The 15987-nt window shown below is 42.0% G+C and overlaps 1 protein-coding gene across 15 annotated transcripts in view; it reads right to left on the reverse strand.

The window, feature by feature from the left end:
- Positions 1–2070: 2070 nt before the first annotated feature.
- The window catches only part of LOC131342417 (calmodulin-binding transcription activator 1-like), a 244339-nt gene continuing 230422 nt past the window's right edge, over positions 2071–15987 (reverse strand). For 3 of the 15 annotated variants that reach the window (XM_058373254.1, XM_058373243.1, XM_058373248.1), the window contains 11 exons: positions 9063–9238; positions 8464–8672; positions 8308–8386; positions 7913–8228; positions 7396–7823; positions 6791–6945; positions 6461–6707; positions 5681–5878; positions 5395–5597; positions 4415–4489; positions 2071–2280 (listed from right to left, as the gene is read on the reverse strand). In XM_058373254.1, the coding sequence (XP_058229237.1) occupies positions 2217–2280; positions 4415–4489; positions 5395–5597; positions 5681–5878; positions 6461–6707; positions 6791–6945; positions 7396–7823; positions 7913–8228; positions 8308–8386; positions 8464–8672; positions 9063–9238 (2150 nt within the window). In that variant the 3' untranslated portion in view covers positions 2071–2216. Of the gene's footprint in view, positions 2281–4066; positions 4143–4414; positions 4490–5394; positions 5598–5680; positions 5879–6460; positions 6708–6790; positions 6946–7395; positions 7824–7912; positions 8229–8307; positions 8387–8463; positions 8673–9062; positions 9239–15987 lie in introns of all 15 variants that reach the window. The other 12 variants (XM_058373256.1, XM_058373252.1, XM_058373251.1 and 9 more) reach the window with 11 other exon arrangements.

Below are 15987 nucleotides of genomic sequence, written 5' to 3' on the forward strand. Positions count from 1 at the left end.
CAGAACCGTGTGTGTGTGTGTGTGTGTGTTTTCCATAGCAGGTCAAACCCAAACCTGAATGAACCGGAGCACCAGACTTCCAAAGAAGTTCATACACCTTGTTTTTCCCCCTCATCACTGCCCTGGACTCTTCACACCAAGACACATGGCACGTCTAAAAGGATACGTGTGATGTCACGTGTGTTTATTTATACTCGCTTTATTATCACATGATCACGTCACATTTCGGGAGCCATTTCTCATACAGAAATCCAGATGATCCAGATGGTAAGGGCATACAAACTTCTCGTCACTCTATAAACAGGTCGTATCTCAAGGTATTTTTTTTTTTGTTATTTCTCGGGGACTCCACTAACTCTATGTGTTTTTTTTAATCATGATTTTGCAAAAAAGTCATGCTTTACTAAATGCTCTTTATAAGAACATTTCAAATAAAAGGCTCTTTATATCGAAACGGAATGAATCTGTTTAGATCGTAGCCACTACATTTTTTTTTCCTTATATTATGCTCTGTGTCATTTATCGTAAGGTTTTCATGCACATGGCTCCTTCTTTTTGCACCAGATATTTACAGTATTTACAAACAATACAACCGTACATCTCGGGCGTTCAAACAAAACTATACAATATTTTTTTTGTTTTTTTTTTGTTTTGCTATCTCTTTGTCATGTTCTTATGTTCTTTTTTTTTTATGAATAAAATAATATATATTATTAAATACAATCCTCTTGTGGTAAGGGTTCTGGCTCTCCGTGTACCTTTTTTTTCTCTCGTCTGTGTTATGTACAGGGACCGCGCTTTAGTCAAAAATATGCAGGTTGTTTATATAGGGACCCTTTAAAAAGTCTTTAAGACGTCAGTGTTACGGGAATCTCCGAACGAAAAGCGTTTAACGACTCTCTGGAACGAATAGGAACAAAGCAAACACACACACACACACACACAAACACACACACACACACACAGAGCAAAAATAGTGTTTCTGTGGCACCATGAGACAACTATACAACAAAAATAATAAATTCAGATAAAAAATATATAGGAAGCAAACGGATGCGTGTAAAAGAAGAGGTAAATGAGGTAAGAAATCAAATAAAAATGAAATAAAAAAATACACAGACATAGATTTCATCTGACAGCAACAGCGAAACAATGCTGAGGTTAATTAAACACACACACACACACACACACAAAAAAAACCCCTCACAAAACTGTCAGCATGCAGGAGCGCTGGGCTCAAACGCATGCACTATTTCCGCTTTAGAATTCAGCAAACACGAGACTCACAAAGTCAGGCCAGCGAAAAGGTGATGTTAAGAAAAGGGACTCGTTTTAGAAAGTCAAAAAACAGTGCACACAAACGGTTACCCGACAGAGACTCGGCTCTGAACCCGAATCGTGACTTACTCCAAACCCACAAAAAGTAAGACACTGATATTTCAAACCCAGAATAGTTTTTTTCTTTTTTCTTTTAAAACCTAAACCCAGTCTACATTCATGTGCAGCCCATCCCTTGTTCGCCGGATGAAAGGACGGACTCGTTAAGAAACGAAGAGCTGATACACACTCGAGCTGACGGAAAACTCTGCATGCACATGATCGATGAGATGACACCATTTTTTTTTCTCTTTTTTTTTTGGTTTGCTTTTGTTCATTTTTGTTCATTTTTTTTGTTCAAATCGGTTGGTCCCCCCCCCCTCTTTTGTTCAAAATATAAAAACGTCATAATCATAAGCATAGAATCCAGCATGGTTACATGAATGCAAGGTGTTTCTTAATCTTGTCGTCTTTCTTATCTTACAAGCGCTTTCAGGGAAAAAACAAAAAAAAACAAAAAAGTGTTCGGCTCCACGGCAATCGTTCCTCGAGTTAAAAAAACAAAACAAAAAAATATATGAAGAGTGCAAAAAAATGGCATGAGGATGTCGTTATTTCCCGGATAAAGTCTTTTGTTTTTACGCAGATCTCCCCATATTTCCCCGGATGGAGAGGACAAAAAAATACACAACGCTGTGGCAGTACCAGGGTCGACAAGAATCGGTAATGATGTAACCGTCACGTGTTCACGTGTTCTTTATTTCTTCTCGCTTCTGTTTTTTTTTCTTTTTTTTCCTTTTCTTGAATAGTTTTTGCCTTTTGGTAAATTGTTCGTTTCGTGTAAAAACAGAAAGAGGAAAAAAAAAGGGGGGGGGGACAGTCTGGACTGGAGGTGGACGTTACATTGTGACGGGGCTCTTTGGCGAGCTCTCATGTTCCTTGGCCTTTTTCAGTTCTCTCGCCCTGCAAGAAAGAAGAGATGAAAGACAGGAAAGCGAGGTTAGTCCGTGTTGTAGACGGATTCGTCCGAGCGCTTTTCTACCTGAAATATTTATCAGAAGGAGACACACACACACGTCGCTCTCAGCTCTGAGCGGGATGATGCGGTTGTTTTGTACCACAGTGCTGTGGAGGTGTTCATTTTCTCTCTGTCTCTAATATTATCGTTTCTATAGTAACAGCTGACCTGTAAATGACTAGTAATCTAAAGACTGATAATAAAACAAAAGCTTTCTTCTGAGGAGATGTTTTTTCAGCATTTATGGAAGGAGTCTCCAGTGTCAGCGTTTTATAAACATCACATTTTCTATCATGCTGCGTGCATTTTTGTGTTTTTTTTTTACTTTGTTCTAAGTGATAACTATCGATAATTGTAATTATAGAGGAATAAGAAGTGCAAGAAGTTCTTTACTAACTAACTAACTAAATAAATAAACGCAACTTTTACATATTGTTTTAGTTTGTAGTGGTAACAGTAACAGTAACACTTCGCATCACTCATTGCTTTCCTATAACGGCACAACTCATTTATTTCTTTATTATAAAACTAGTAATAATAACTCAGTATTATGTCACTAGTAATAATAACTCAGTATTATGTAATTAGTAATAATAACTCTGTAGCAGCAGTGAAATGATTCCATGTCCTACAGCGTTCTGTCTGTCCTTACGGTCACTATATCGCTGTATTGTGTTGTGTCCCTGTACTAATACCATGTCGAATCTTAGCTGTGTGTGTGTGTGTGTGATAGATCAGGGAAAACAGGATACTGTGCACTCTGATCTACAGAAATAACCGGCATGAAATGAACAACTCTTTCACATCATTTGTGATGAGGTCACGTCCCACCTCGAGTCTCCCCGTAAGTTCAGACAATTTTAGGGAAACACAATAAATACAATCCGACATCATCGAAACTCTACATGCAAAAAAACCTTTCAAAAATAAATCCGGAATGAAACATAATAATGACTTGACGGCTAAAAGGAAAAGCTTTTTTCACCGCTGACGTGGTTAGTAACTTACTCTACGCATGCACAATACATCATGTCACACAGTTTACATGATAACAGGAAGAGTTAAGAAGACAAGATGTTAATAAACAGCATAAATAAAGTCATCTCTGTATTACTGCAAACATTCTGTTGGATCCAACACACTTAGAATCAGAAAAAAAAAAAAACTGCTGAAGATCGCAGCCCCGCCCCCTGGATGAAGCGTTTTGTTTGTTTTGTTTTTTTAAATGAAACCCAAGGCAAGTAGAGTATAAGAAACAGGCAGCCAGGCATTCAAGAGCTAAACCCTTCCTTAAAGGAAGTGATGTAATTTACAGCATGCCTCGTACGAAGCAAGGCCTCCTCCGGCCAGCATGCAATGCCATCCACACTATCCAGCAGTCCATCAGTCCTCTCAGAAAGCATCCTCATGACAAGAGAGATGGAGGAGGAAGGAATCGAGTGATGGGGGATTTGGTAAACGTTTGCTGTGAATTTCTTTCGTTTTGATCGTTCGTTACAACGATCGTCCCCTCTCTCTCATTCAGAGGTTCAAATCCACCGAGGCTCCAAGTTGGCCATCATGCAAACAGGCACAAAGCGAAAGATATAGAAAGATGAAAAGACAGAAAAAGAGAGAGAAAGAGTTTAGGAAAACAAAGAGCATGATATAGGAGAGGAGAGAGGGTTGGATAAAACAGGACGTCGGGGGGGGGGGGGGTATATCAGGCTGATTTGCCGAGGCTGCACTCACCCGTTTGAACAGTCTATGGTCCATCAAGGGGCTTTGCGTAAACAGCAAAACAACACCACAGAGCTATTAGCACATACTGAGGGTCAGGTGGGGTGTGGGGGGGAGGAGAGGGGCCATAACACGGGACGGGGTGCAGGGAGATCCATGAGTGAATTACTCTAACAGTTCCTTCTGATATTTAAGCCTGAATATTAGGAGCATCAGCAATAATGAAATGAACTAATTTTCACTTTTATCGTTAAAATTCTTTACAAAAGGAGTTGAAGATTAAGACTAATGTTAACTCTATGCACAAGACAGTGGGCTTGGTGGTGATTTGTCAGGAGAGTCATCAGCGCTGGGACTTACCTGTGGCGACATCGGATTAGAAATCGCATTATTTTTCTGGCGGCTTGGTCCTGCCTCTTGGTCAGCAGACCGCTTCTGGAACAGAGTGTTAAAGGGTCACTTTCACATGAATAGAACGTTCATTGCATGTATGGAGCTTTAAGAAAAAAAGAAAGAAAAGAAAACAGAGGCGTAATGGTGGATCAGTCCTGTAAGATACACCGCTAGTCAGGTGTTGGAAGCCCTGGAGTTGCTTCTGCAACACACTGGCATTCTGATACAGGAAATGAATCAACGATGATTATTTTTAAAAAATAAAATCACACCCTGAAGAAAATGCAGACAGCTGGAATTATATTTCTCATGTAGAAGATTAATCGACACCTTCTGACCAATCAGAGGCCAGAATTCAACAGTATAATAACATTCGAATTATTATTATTATTAGTTTATTGTGTTTATTTGATATTCATTGTTTTAAATAAAATTATTTAAATGTTTAGTAACAAACCTTCTTCCATTCACTCAAACAGAATTTACCCTTCCTTTAGATTAGATGTAGAGGTCAGGCCAGAAACACTGGACTGGCAATGTCTATGCATTACAGCCTCCAACGCTCCAAAAGGAAAAAAAGCGTTTTGAACATTTTTAAATAAACCGAATTAAATTGGAAATAAAGGTATTTGTAACACCTTTCGTACAAAGTACTTTCCTCATTCCTGTTTTTCTCCCTAAATTAGTTTCGGCCGGGTCCCACCCACCACTCAGCTCCGCCCAATCATACGATGGAGGGTGTAGTGCTCATACTGCGACACAGGGCAATGTAACACACTCGGAGGATAGTGCTATCTACCCCCTTCTGCATGCATGAGCTCACAGGCACCTGTGATTGGGTAGCGTCACGGTGATATGCCCCTCCTTCACAGAAAGCAAGTGTCAGAATCGACTCTGCCCGATAGAATGATTCGCTTTTCTGTTTGTGATTGCTGGCGTGTTCGTACCTGAGTTTGTGCTGCACTAGGGCTGCAGCTGCAGCGGCGTGTGAGTGCGAGGTGGGTCGGCCCAGCTCCTTGTAGCTGCGATAGTATTGCTGGATTAGCATGGCTGCCCGACGACTTTGCTGGAACTTCTTCTGCTCATAGTAGCTGCGAAATTTACTCTGGATTAGGATGGCGGCCAGCGTCATCTTCTTATAAAGTGCATACTGCAGATGGAACAAACCAGAGCGTGAACATCCGTACGTAACGATCTTACGCGTATATGTCCGGTGAAAAACGGCTATATTACCTTCAAGGCTATCCATGTCAGCTTGTGGAAGAAAGAGGAAGGAGATGAAGGTAGACCAAACATGATGTTGCTACTGACTAGACTCAAGCGGTTTACATGACAACGTCTCCTAGATTGTGCACTTACCTGCTTGTACTTTTTATAACAGCGCTGAATAACAGTGGCTGCCAGTTCCTGCTGCTCTCTGAGTGGACGCCCCTGCAGAAGGGAGGGAGTAAGGGAGGAGGCAAAGAGAGGAAGAGAGAGGACAGGAGAGGGCACAGGTTAGTATTCACAGCGGGCCTGCGAGTGCATGACCACGGAGATGGCACTAGATTCCACTTTTTCGTCTGGCTGGGAAGTCCGCTTAGACTGTCAAAGTACCTGAAACTGTGACATCCTCTGGAGATGTAAAGGCAGTATGTTATACACAGACTTGGGAATGGGACACACATAACACAAACTGAGTATATAGATATATATATATATATATATAGAGAGAGAGAGAGAGCAATGCAGTCATTTCCTGTAGCCAGGCCATGCTTAGCTCAAGCAAGACTCCTCATGCTTAACTGCAACGCTTCTTAAGCACAAAAATCCAAACACAAACCATCTTGTAACCTTTAAACCCCAGAAACCTGAGAGATCTGCTTTATATCTCTGGTTTACCTTACAACACCACACCATACAGCACAATGACTGAAACCAGGCCACAATGAACACCAAAAAAAGGGGGAAAACACCATGACAGCCTACATGAGCAGTGATACAGAGATGTCCCTGGATCCGGATGAGCCCTACCTTATACTTGCGGAAGGTGCTCTGGACTTGGCGCGCTGCTTCGTACAGCTCTCTCTGCTCGTGGTCAGACAGGGCCAGCTGGGTTAAATCTCGCTCCTTTTTGCTGTGAGAGACGTTAAGGAATGCGCTCCAGTCTGCTGGAGAAGGAAGTCCAAGTTTCCCGAAAGGGCCTTCGGACTCCGGGTGGCTGCCGGCGTGGCCGGTGCCCAGTCCTGGGGAACACGCCAGCGGCTTGTTGTATAAGAACCTGCAAACATAAACGATCCTTTAATGTAAAATCACAACACGTGAGGTATGACCGACAGCAGATTCACTGCAGGAGCTTGCTACCTTTCTGCATCTCCAAGGTAAGTGGCTAACCAGCTCATAGTGCTGTTGACCTCAACACTGTCCAGAGCTGCTGGCTCTGCGGCCACGAAGTTTTCACTTTTGATGCGATCAGGTGTTGCTTCGATGATGTGCTCGGCCAGGGTCATCATATTCAACTGAAATACGGAGGAATTTAGTCGTTAGTTTGGGAAATCACTTCATCAAATCTATCGCTAATATACCAGGCATGTGATGTGTCATGCAGCTTCATTGATGAATTAACTTGTGTAATGTCTGTGAAGCTAGTTGCACTTACATTATAGCACCTATAAATAATCATTCTTTTACCTGCTTGTCTTTTTACTCTCTCTTAAAAAATAAATAAAATTCCTTTGTCCTGAAGATGTCAGAAAGCTTAAATTTACAGCTTTATCTCTGACTGTTACAAATCACTGACACTGGAGACTCTTTCCATTAACATTAAATAAGCATCTCTTTACAGAAAACTTCACCCCATTATCGATTAGAAACATTTTTAATTCCCTGTGATGAGTTGTTGCTACAGAAACGCTAACGTATTAAAAAGAGCGCATGAGACTAGCCTTGTCCAAGGTATATTCCCATACCTGTATGTCCCCTGTGTTCTCCAGATCCTCTTGGCCCACCAGAAGCTCGGAGACTGACCCCGCACCGGACGCTTCTCGTAACCTCAGCCTGTTTGCCAGCCTTTCTTTAGCAAGTCCTCCGATCGGTCCTCTGCGTCCGGCAGCCTGTCTGCCGCTCCATCGTCCGCCGCCGCAAGCCGAACCCAGCTTTGTCTGAGCCTTGTCTCCTTTCCCTGACTCTTTGTCCACTGTAGCTGCTCGGGCTGCTTTAGCGGGGCACGTTTTATTCTTGTGGACCTGCTCTTCTAAAGCGACAGGGGTAGCACCAGGCTTGCTTAGCCTTGCTTGGTGGATCTCAGGATTGGGTTTGTGTTTCTTGGTTAATGGAGCATCACTTTGACCTTCACTGTTGTAGAACATTGAAGATTCGGACCGGGGTCTCCTCAAATCTGTAATGTAAAAACCACAGTGGAATCATAGGTTAAATACAGCTATAAGCACTTTTATATTCATCAATAGGTTTAGTATCACAGGTTACCTTGGTTCGAGCTCGGTGCAGAGCTAGTGACGTTACTCGCTCTTATTCCAGAAGCAGTCTCACTTCCCCAAACATTCATCCAGCCCTCCGTGGTGGAGCTTTCCGCGGACGAGGAGAAAGCCATGTTGGAAGCAGGAGTCTGCTGCTGTTCTTCCCTCTGAAGATTTTCCAGACACTCCGCCAGCTTGGTGTGGCCCCGGGATCGGGCTGTGGCCAGCGGTAAGCGTCCGAGAGAATCTGGGATAGCCAGGGCACGCCGGTCCCATTTGTACAAAACCACCGCTGCCTCCATGTGACCCAAAGCACAAGCCCACATCTTGAGGAAAACAAAGCAAAATGTAAACATATGACCACATTTACTCTAAATTGAAAACAAAAAGTGACCAAAAACTCACCAGTGGGGTGCAGGAGAAGTGATCGACATTCAGAGGATCCACCTCTAACTCCAGGTCGATGCTGTCTGCATGCTTAGTGCTGTGGAACAATAAGCTAAGAATTAGCACCATGCGTCTGTGCCGTGTTTCCTGTGTGATGATGAAGAACACACTCACCGCCACTTGATGAGGGTCTGGATGAGGTTGGCGTAACCCTGTGCAGCTGCCAGGTGGAGCAGGGTCATACCCCGGAAAGTTTTCGAGTGGATTAAGTGCTTGGATTTGGCCCAGCAGGCGCGGTTCATCATCTTCTCACACACCACAACCACACGACTCTCAAAGGAGCTTCCAGCTTGTCCCTGGCCCTGACTCTGACCCGGGGAGAGCTAAGGGGACACCACATGAGACATACATTACTACACAATCTACCTGAATCACAACATGCTATTTTAAGAAAACAATCAATGACAATAGTAATAATAGATTTACAGATTTATTTGTTATACTTTTTATCCATTTATAGTTACATTTAATGTTAAACCTTATAAGGCCGCAGCCTGTCGTATTATAGAAAACTCCTCTGTAATACAAACTTTGTGTTAAAAACAAATCATTAATCTGTTTATTTAAAGAGAAGTTACTATAGAAGCAATAAAGCCTCTGTGATTTAGAATAATAAACCTTCTGACCAATCAGAGTCGAGAATTCAGCAGCGCCATGCTATAAATCCAGGTAACAAGCCGACAAATAAATGAAGACAGAGTGACGATACACACCTGTGTTTGGTCGGCATTGCCTCGTCCTTCTCCTCCTCCTCCTCCACCTCCTCCTCCTGTTACTCCACTTTCAGACGTTCCTCCGCTGCCTTGCTGCTGCTGCTGGCCGGACATCTCGGCCATCCTGCGCTCCATCTGCTCCAGACGCTCCAGGATCGACATTCTGAATTGGTTGTCTGTGGAACGGACAGGAGCGGAATCGATTAGCGTTCACGCTGTGCTAAAGAGAACGTCTGTGTGACCCATTGATAGGGTTCTTCTGCCTGAACCGTGCGTGGATGTGTTCTTATTGCGGTCACAGTAGGAAAGAAAACAAGGCTTTGGGCTTGATAATTTTTATTCAGAGACCTTTTTAAAATTGATCAGAAGACTGAAAGGAGGCGTGGCATGGGAACAAGCTTTGTTTGAATGAACGATTGAAGGAAACAAGAGACGGATATAATGATCTGTACACGTTTGTGTATGTGTGTGTGTGTGTGTGTGTTCTGCACATTTCCACCCCATCAACAGGCGGAGAGAGCGGCTCTGTGTTAGCCGTAGCGGCTACAGCGTGCCTTTGTTCAAACAGTGCTGCAGTGTTGGTGCAGTGCAGATGATGTCATCTCCACCTGCTGTTCGTTCCCTCTCCCTCCCTTCTCTCTCCCTCTCTCTCTCTCTCTCTCTCTTTCTGTCCACTCTGAGTGACTCAGAATGCGGTGCACGTACGCCAAAAACAGGTTGGAGGAGGTGGAGATGGGGGGGGGAGGGACCGAATGACACTACAACAATGGCTCGACATAATCAACGCTCAGCCCTTCCCTCTTACGACACCTCCCACAGCCTGGAGACAGCGAATCACACGGGGGCAGAAACAGAGCAACCGGGGCTACTAAACGCTGTGAGCTTTGTGGCACGGCTCAAATCGGCGAAGGGTAGCGCTTCAGTAAAGACGAACTCCAAACTGTACATCAGGGTGTAAAAATATTGTCCCCAGAACCAGTTTAAACACACGGTCCACACCTTTCAGTCACACCTTCATAAGAAGCACTTAAATCAAGCATCAAGTGAAGAATTAACCATTTTTCATTATTCATGATCAAAGCAAATTGTATAAACTGCCCTTTAATCATTGATCCTATTGTTTCAGTTACATTGAATTTTTGCATTGTTTATGCATTCTTTAAAAACAACAAGAAACAAAGAGTAACAGAAAGAGCACTAGAATTGCGCACGTGATATCTAAATATCTAAATCAGTCACATTGCCATTCAGAGTCAATCAAACACATCGTACAACTCGCCTAAAAGTGTGGCTAAAAATACTGGCAGAAAAAAAAACAAAAAAAAAAACAAGAACAGCAAGTTCACAGCATTACCCTCTTTATCGGTTTGTTGCATCAGAGATCAGAGAAGAAAGTCCACCGGCCCGTGCGGTCCAGCTGGTCAGTCGGATCTCATGTGCCTTGCATTAGTCCACCTTGTGATGGAGACGCTAAAGCCGCTGTTGCCAGGCTCTCTGTGTATTTCACTCTAATATACCCTGCTGCAGAGCCCAGTTTCTCTGTTTCATCACGATGTTGCATCATGCTCTAAAGTGGGGGATCTTGCACCATTTCTTCGTCCTAAACTCTACCGAGGCGCTCGCACACTTGTTGCTGCTCGGCACTCGGGGCTCTTGCTCGTGTCGAGGAAACGCAGCCGGCTGTTTGATTACTGATTTAATCCACAGATGAGTCACAGATAACACGTCTGCCATGTGAGTTTATTCACTCGAGCACTAGCGGAGGAAAAGGTTAAAAAAAAAAACATTCTTAAATAAACAACTAAAATAATCTGAAATTATGATCTGCACACAAATAAATAAATACTGAACAGGACCTGAGAGTGTCTTGATTTTGTGCTGTTGGGATTTGATCTGGAGTCGTAATGCACAGTGACTGTGTCTCAGGAGGATTTAGTTCAGCCGGGATAACAGGTCCTAATGCTGTGGGTGTTGTGGATTACACCCCTGACAGGTGCTCGTGGTCTTAGATACAGAGGGAGGTGAAGTGGATTTAGGATAATACCGTTACCTCTCTGTTCACAATCCCAGCACTGATCATGTGTGTTAAATCTTTGAGGCCATCCTCCAGACAAATTACTGCATGTAGGGCACAAGGGTGCAAAAACAAAGCCTTTCTTCCAGTTGGACAAAAAAAGAAGAAGAAAAAGATTTTTTCGGACCAGGAAGATGAGTTATATTTTTGAGGGTGAACTTAGAGAAACATAGCTGAGTAATGTGATTTCTTTCTTTCTTTATTTTTCCTCCTGCTTTGTTTTCCTCGGGCTCTGTGCTTTTTGTTTCGTAATGATGTTGTTTATCACGGGCACCTTGTGGAGACAGGTTTCATTTCAGATACCGAAGTAATGCATCAGAATTCAGATTCGATCCAAAATGAATTGTAGAATGTGTCCACTTTCCAGAAACACACTACACAATGCCTCATTTAGAAGAAAGAGGTTCTTCTATTAATATAAAAACACTTAAGAATGTCTGTTCTGGAAAGGAGAAAAGTGGAACACATTGTTTGGTTTCCAACATCTCTAGGATCATCCAGGTCCAGAATCTTTAAGAGTGGAGATAAATAAAAGTGGACGCTTGCTCCTTGATGAACATGCTGTCTCGGTGTAGCGGTGTTGATGGTTTGACAGATAAGTTTGAGTACAGATCTATGGTGAGAGGCCAGGCTGAAGCTTTAACATCAAACCCGGAGCAGGAAATCTCATCACTGTGGAACGGGGAACTTTGAACTTTCACAACCAGGCTGGATTAGAGTGACACACACCTTCCTAACTTCCCAGAGAAGGACTGATTATTTAATACAGGTTACTTTAACTCTAAATTCTTGACGAACAAAATAAATAAAACTTTATTTAAATCGGCGGGTTATAAAATCCTGAGTAACAACACTTTTGGCCCAAATTCTGGCGTCCTGCTCCTTCCTGTATATTTCCACAGATCTGAGTCACATCCAGAGCTATTTGACCCTGGAACTGCTAAACAATTGGTATGCTGAGTGCTGTGATTGACATTTCCAGTGCTTGAGCATTATGAGTCTCACGTCCACCTGAGGATCGATGGTCCCGAAAAGAAAAACATGACTCACCTCCATGTTATGAATCAACTTGTGCAAGTTATAGTAACAGGCAGGTTATATTATTTACACAGATCCCTGTACAGCTAAGTATCTGTACAGTATTTTAGCACTACTCAAGTGTAGAAGAAAGACACGTTATTACAACACGAGTTACTATGAAGTGAAAGAGCAAGAGCTTCTACATGTAAAGCTTCAAGCAGCAACATGCTTTATTTATACTTTACTTATAAAGCTGAACGCACTGCTGTCAAACTTTACTGCGCTCCGTCTAGCGTTAATATAACACACACACACACACACACACAATATTAAAAACAAACAGAAATAATAATAATAATAATAATAAAAATAATAATAATAATAATAATTCCGCACTAACCGGAAAGCTTGATGATGCTTCCTGTCACTCACAGATGCTTTTCTCCTGCGCTTGGACACACAGCAGCTCACCAACAGACCCAACAACAATAGAACAAAGTGGAAGTGAGGGGAGTGGAGAGGAAGATAAAGACCCTCCTCCTCCTCCGCCATCCTCCTCCTTCATCCTCCTCCTCCTCCTTTATCCATCCATCCGCTTGGCGCTTAAACCCAAAAAGCGCGAAGCCAAAAGCAGTGCTTAATGAATAATAAACTCTTACATTGTTGTTTATTCGGATTATAAATTCGCTAATTCAGTGCAAGTGTAAAATTACGAGTCACGCTAGTTAATAATAGAACTAATAATAATAATAATAATAATAATATACATTTTTTAAGCAGACAAAAGATGGATGGACGCTCCTTCTCGTCCTCCTCACACTGCTGCGCTGCTCTCCTGTCATCTTATCTCATCTGCTCTCATCACACTGCTGTAGATCTTTTAACTCGAATCGAAATCGGAGCACAAACTCAGATCCACATGATGGCGCTAAATGGGGCGCTGCGCTTTTGTCGGAGTCGCGCCATCGCTCCGGTTAAAAAACCCCGCACCACAAAGCGCGTTATAAAAAAGAAAAAGAAAAACAAGCTCATGTGGTGTGTGTGTGTGTGGTGTGTGTGTGGTGTGTTGTGAGGGGTCAGTGGGCAGTAGTTTGTGCACCCCCTGCCCCCTCGTCTGGCTTGTGCCTGTGCTTGAGCAGCTGCAGCGCTGCGGATAAACGCGTTTTCCCCACTGCATTATGACAATGCGGGGAGAGCAGAGCACTTTCTCACGCGTCTCCACGCCGAACGCAACACTCGGGTTATCGGGTTCATGCGCGAGCACGCTGTGTGTGTGTGTGTGTGTGTGTGTGTGTGTGTGTGTGTTTACTGCTAATGACATTTCGTGTAATTTCTTATTCGCTTGATGTTACAGCCTGGATTTCGGGAGCTAAATGCTTAAGCAGGTAGCAGCACAGGATTCTCTCTCTCTCTCTCTGTCTCTCTCTCTCTCACACACACACACACACACATCCCTGAATTACAGCAGCAGCAACAAAAATACTCTAAAAACCCAACCCTCACAGTCTCTCTTCCACATAGTGATGAGCTGGGAGAGACAGGAGACTGTCTGAATCAATCCTTTAAAAAACAATACTCATTTTAGGACTTTTTGGGTCAGTTAAAAAAAATATTTCAGAGATTTCTGAATGTATTTGAGTGTAAAAGGTGTGTGTTAAGATTTAAACAGCACCAAGATTTATTCACATAAACATTAGTATGTCACTAACTTCACTTAACTGCGTAACTAATGCACAAATAAATGCACAAATAAATGACACAACTGTGTTTTTGAGTAAATCTGATGCAGGAAAGCTCACTTCACAAATCGTTAAACTACTTACTCCACACTGACTGACATTAAATCGTTCCAAGCAGAAAGAGCACACACACACGCACACATATACACACACACACACACACACACATATAATACTGAAAACAACCCATCCACGAGGCTCAAAATGATCAAATGCCTATGCAAGTCGAATTCAGAAAACACGCCTCTACTTCAGTATGTCAACAATTTAACTAAAAGGTCATCGTTTTTTTCTCGCTTTGTGCATACTTACAAAATTTACGCATGTGACGTAAGTGAAAAAATTGTTTGAGTTTCAGCTGCATAGTTAAACTACATGAAGTCATTTAGTGTAAAACAAATGTTTTTGTTATATCAGTTCAGAGAAACTTTCCTTATTGCTTCCTTTTCCAGTTTATTACGGTTTAATGCACTTTATAAAAGTATTTTTTTATGTAGAAAACATTCCACTGTGTTATACTGCACAGTATAAATGTCTACAGCTTTATATTTAGGCACCGTCTTAAGAATATTAGCTAGCTAGTGAAAGTCCAGACGAGAACGGGTTCCTCTTTGACTCTGGTTCCTTTCACTATTTATTCCTCATTTCATTTCCTTACTTCTGTCTTGCTCATTGTGGATGTATTTAGACCTTTAAAATTTATATACTGAATTAAAAGATTTCTGTAAAGCTGGTAAGTGACAACGTCCATTGTTAAAAGTGCTATCCAAATAAATATAGAGTCGAATTGAACTAGACGTTTACGTATTGTAACGTGACCTGTTGATTAAGTACTTCGGCATTAGTATGCACATAATCATTATTAATTTCTCATATAAAATAGAATTATCCTATCACATCCATCCATACAGGATGCTGTGACAGTCCTCCTCTCAACATGAGCACACAGGATATAAGTATTGATGGGATCAGGGGGGATTTTTATAGTACTTTGTTACTATACTCAAGCATTATTTTGCTGTATTTATACTTAAATATAAACTTAAATATTGTACTATAATTTAAAGGGTAAAGCTGCACTTTATGCTCCTTATATTTTTATTAAATAGTCTATACCACTCAGAAGAGGCTCATGATTATGGATTTCAGAGAGGAAGGATCAATAAACCTCAAACTAAATGAACTGAAGAGGATGTGATACTTTGCCCTATGCTATAGGCTACAATCTAGCGTATTATCAGAGCAACCCTGTAATAAACAGTTAAGAATCAAAAACATACAGTCATCCGTATGAGTTAACATTCTAGCAGCTCGTTTTGAGCGGTGACATCATTAACCATTGATTACGGGTTTTGGAAAAATTTCCAGTCCAAAAACACACAGTTAATCCAAAAAAATCACGTAAAATACTTGTTCATGTGGGAAAACCTGCCTATTTTAGTGCCTGCTGCAGTTCCCATTTTGACCACTAGGTGCAATAGAACTCAATTAGAACATCCTAAAACTTATAATTATGCACTATCGACCCTTTTGGCGCATCACAATTACGTCACATTAGTAGCAGGAGGCTAAATAAAGGGAAAACTGGAGGCGGCCAGTGCTACACTAAGAACGCAAATGTCATCATGTTGTGTTGGGTGACAGAATCGACCGAGTACAGGCTTCAATATGAAGTTTTATCACATACCTGCTGCCACTGCAGAACAAAAAAAAAATGACCACAGCTGTGGTCAAATGCAATAAAATGAGCGGACTGGACAGAAACAATCATCAAAAATGCTCATATCAGAAAAAGTCAACCGAAAACACTTCATGCAGACAGTGTGTAGAGTAAGTGTGTGTAGTGTGTAGTGTAAGTGTGTAGTGTAAGTGTGTAGTGGTAGTGTGTAGTGTGTAGTATGTAGTGGTAGTGTGTAGTGTGTAGTATGTAGTGGTAGTGGGTAGTGTGTAGTATGTAGTGTTAGTGTGTAGTGTAAGTGTGTAATGTGTAGTGTTAGTGTGTAGTGTTAGTGTGTAGTGTGTAGTATGTAGTGGTAGTGGGTAGTGTGTAGTATGTAGTGTTAGTGTGTAGTGTAAGTGTGTAATGTGTAGT

Source organism: Hemibagrus wyckioides, linkage group LG21, assembly GCF_019097595.1.
Source record: "Hemibagrus wyckioides isolate EC202008001 linkage group LG21, SWU_Hwy_1.0, whole genome shotgun sequence".
Lineage (NCBI taxonomy): Eukaryota > Metazoa > Chordata > Actinopteri > Siluriformes > Bagridae > Hemibagrus > Hemibagrus wyckioides.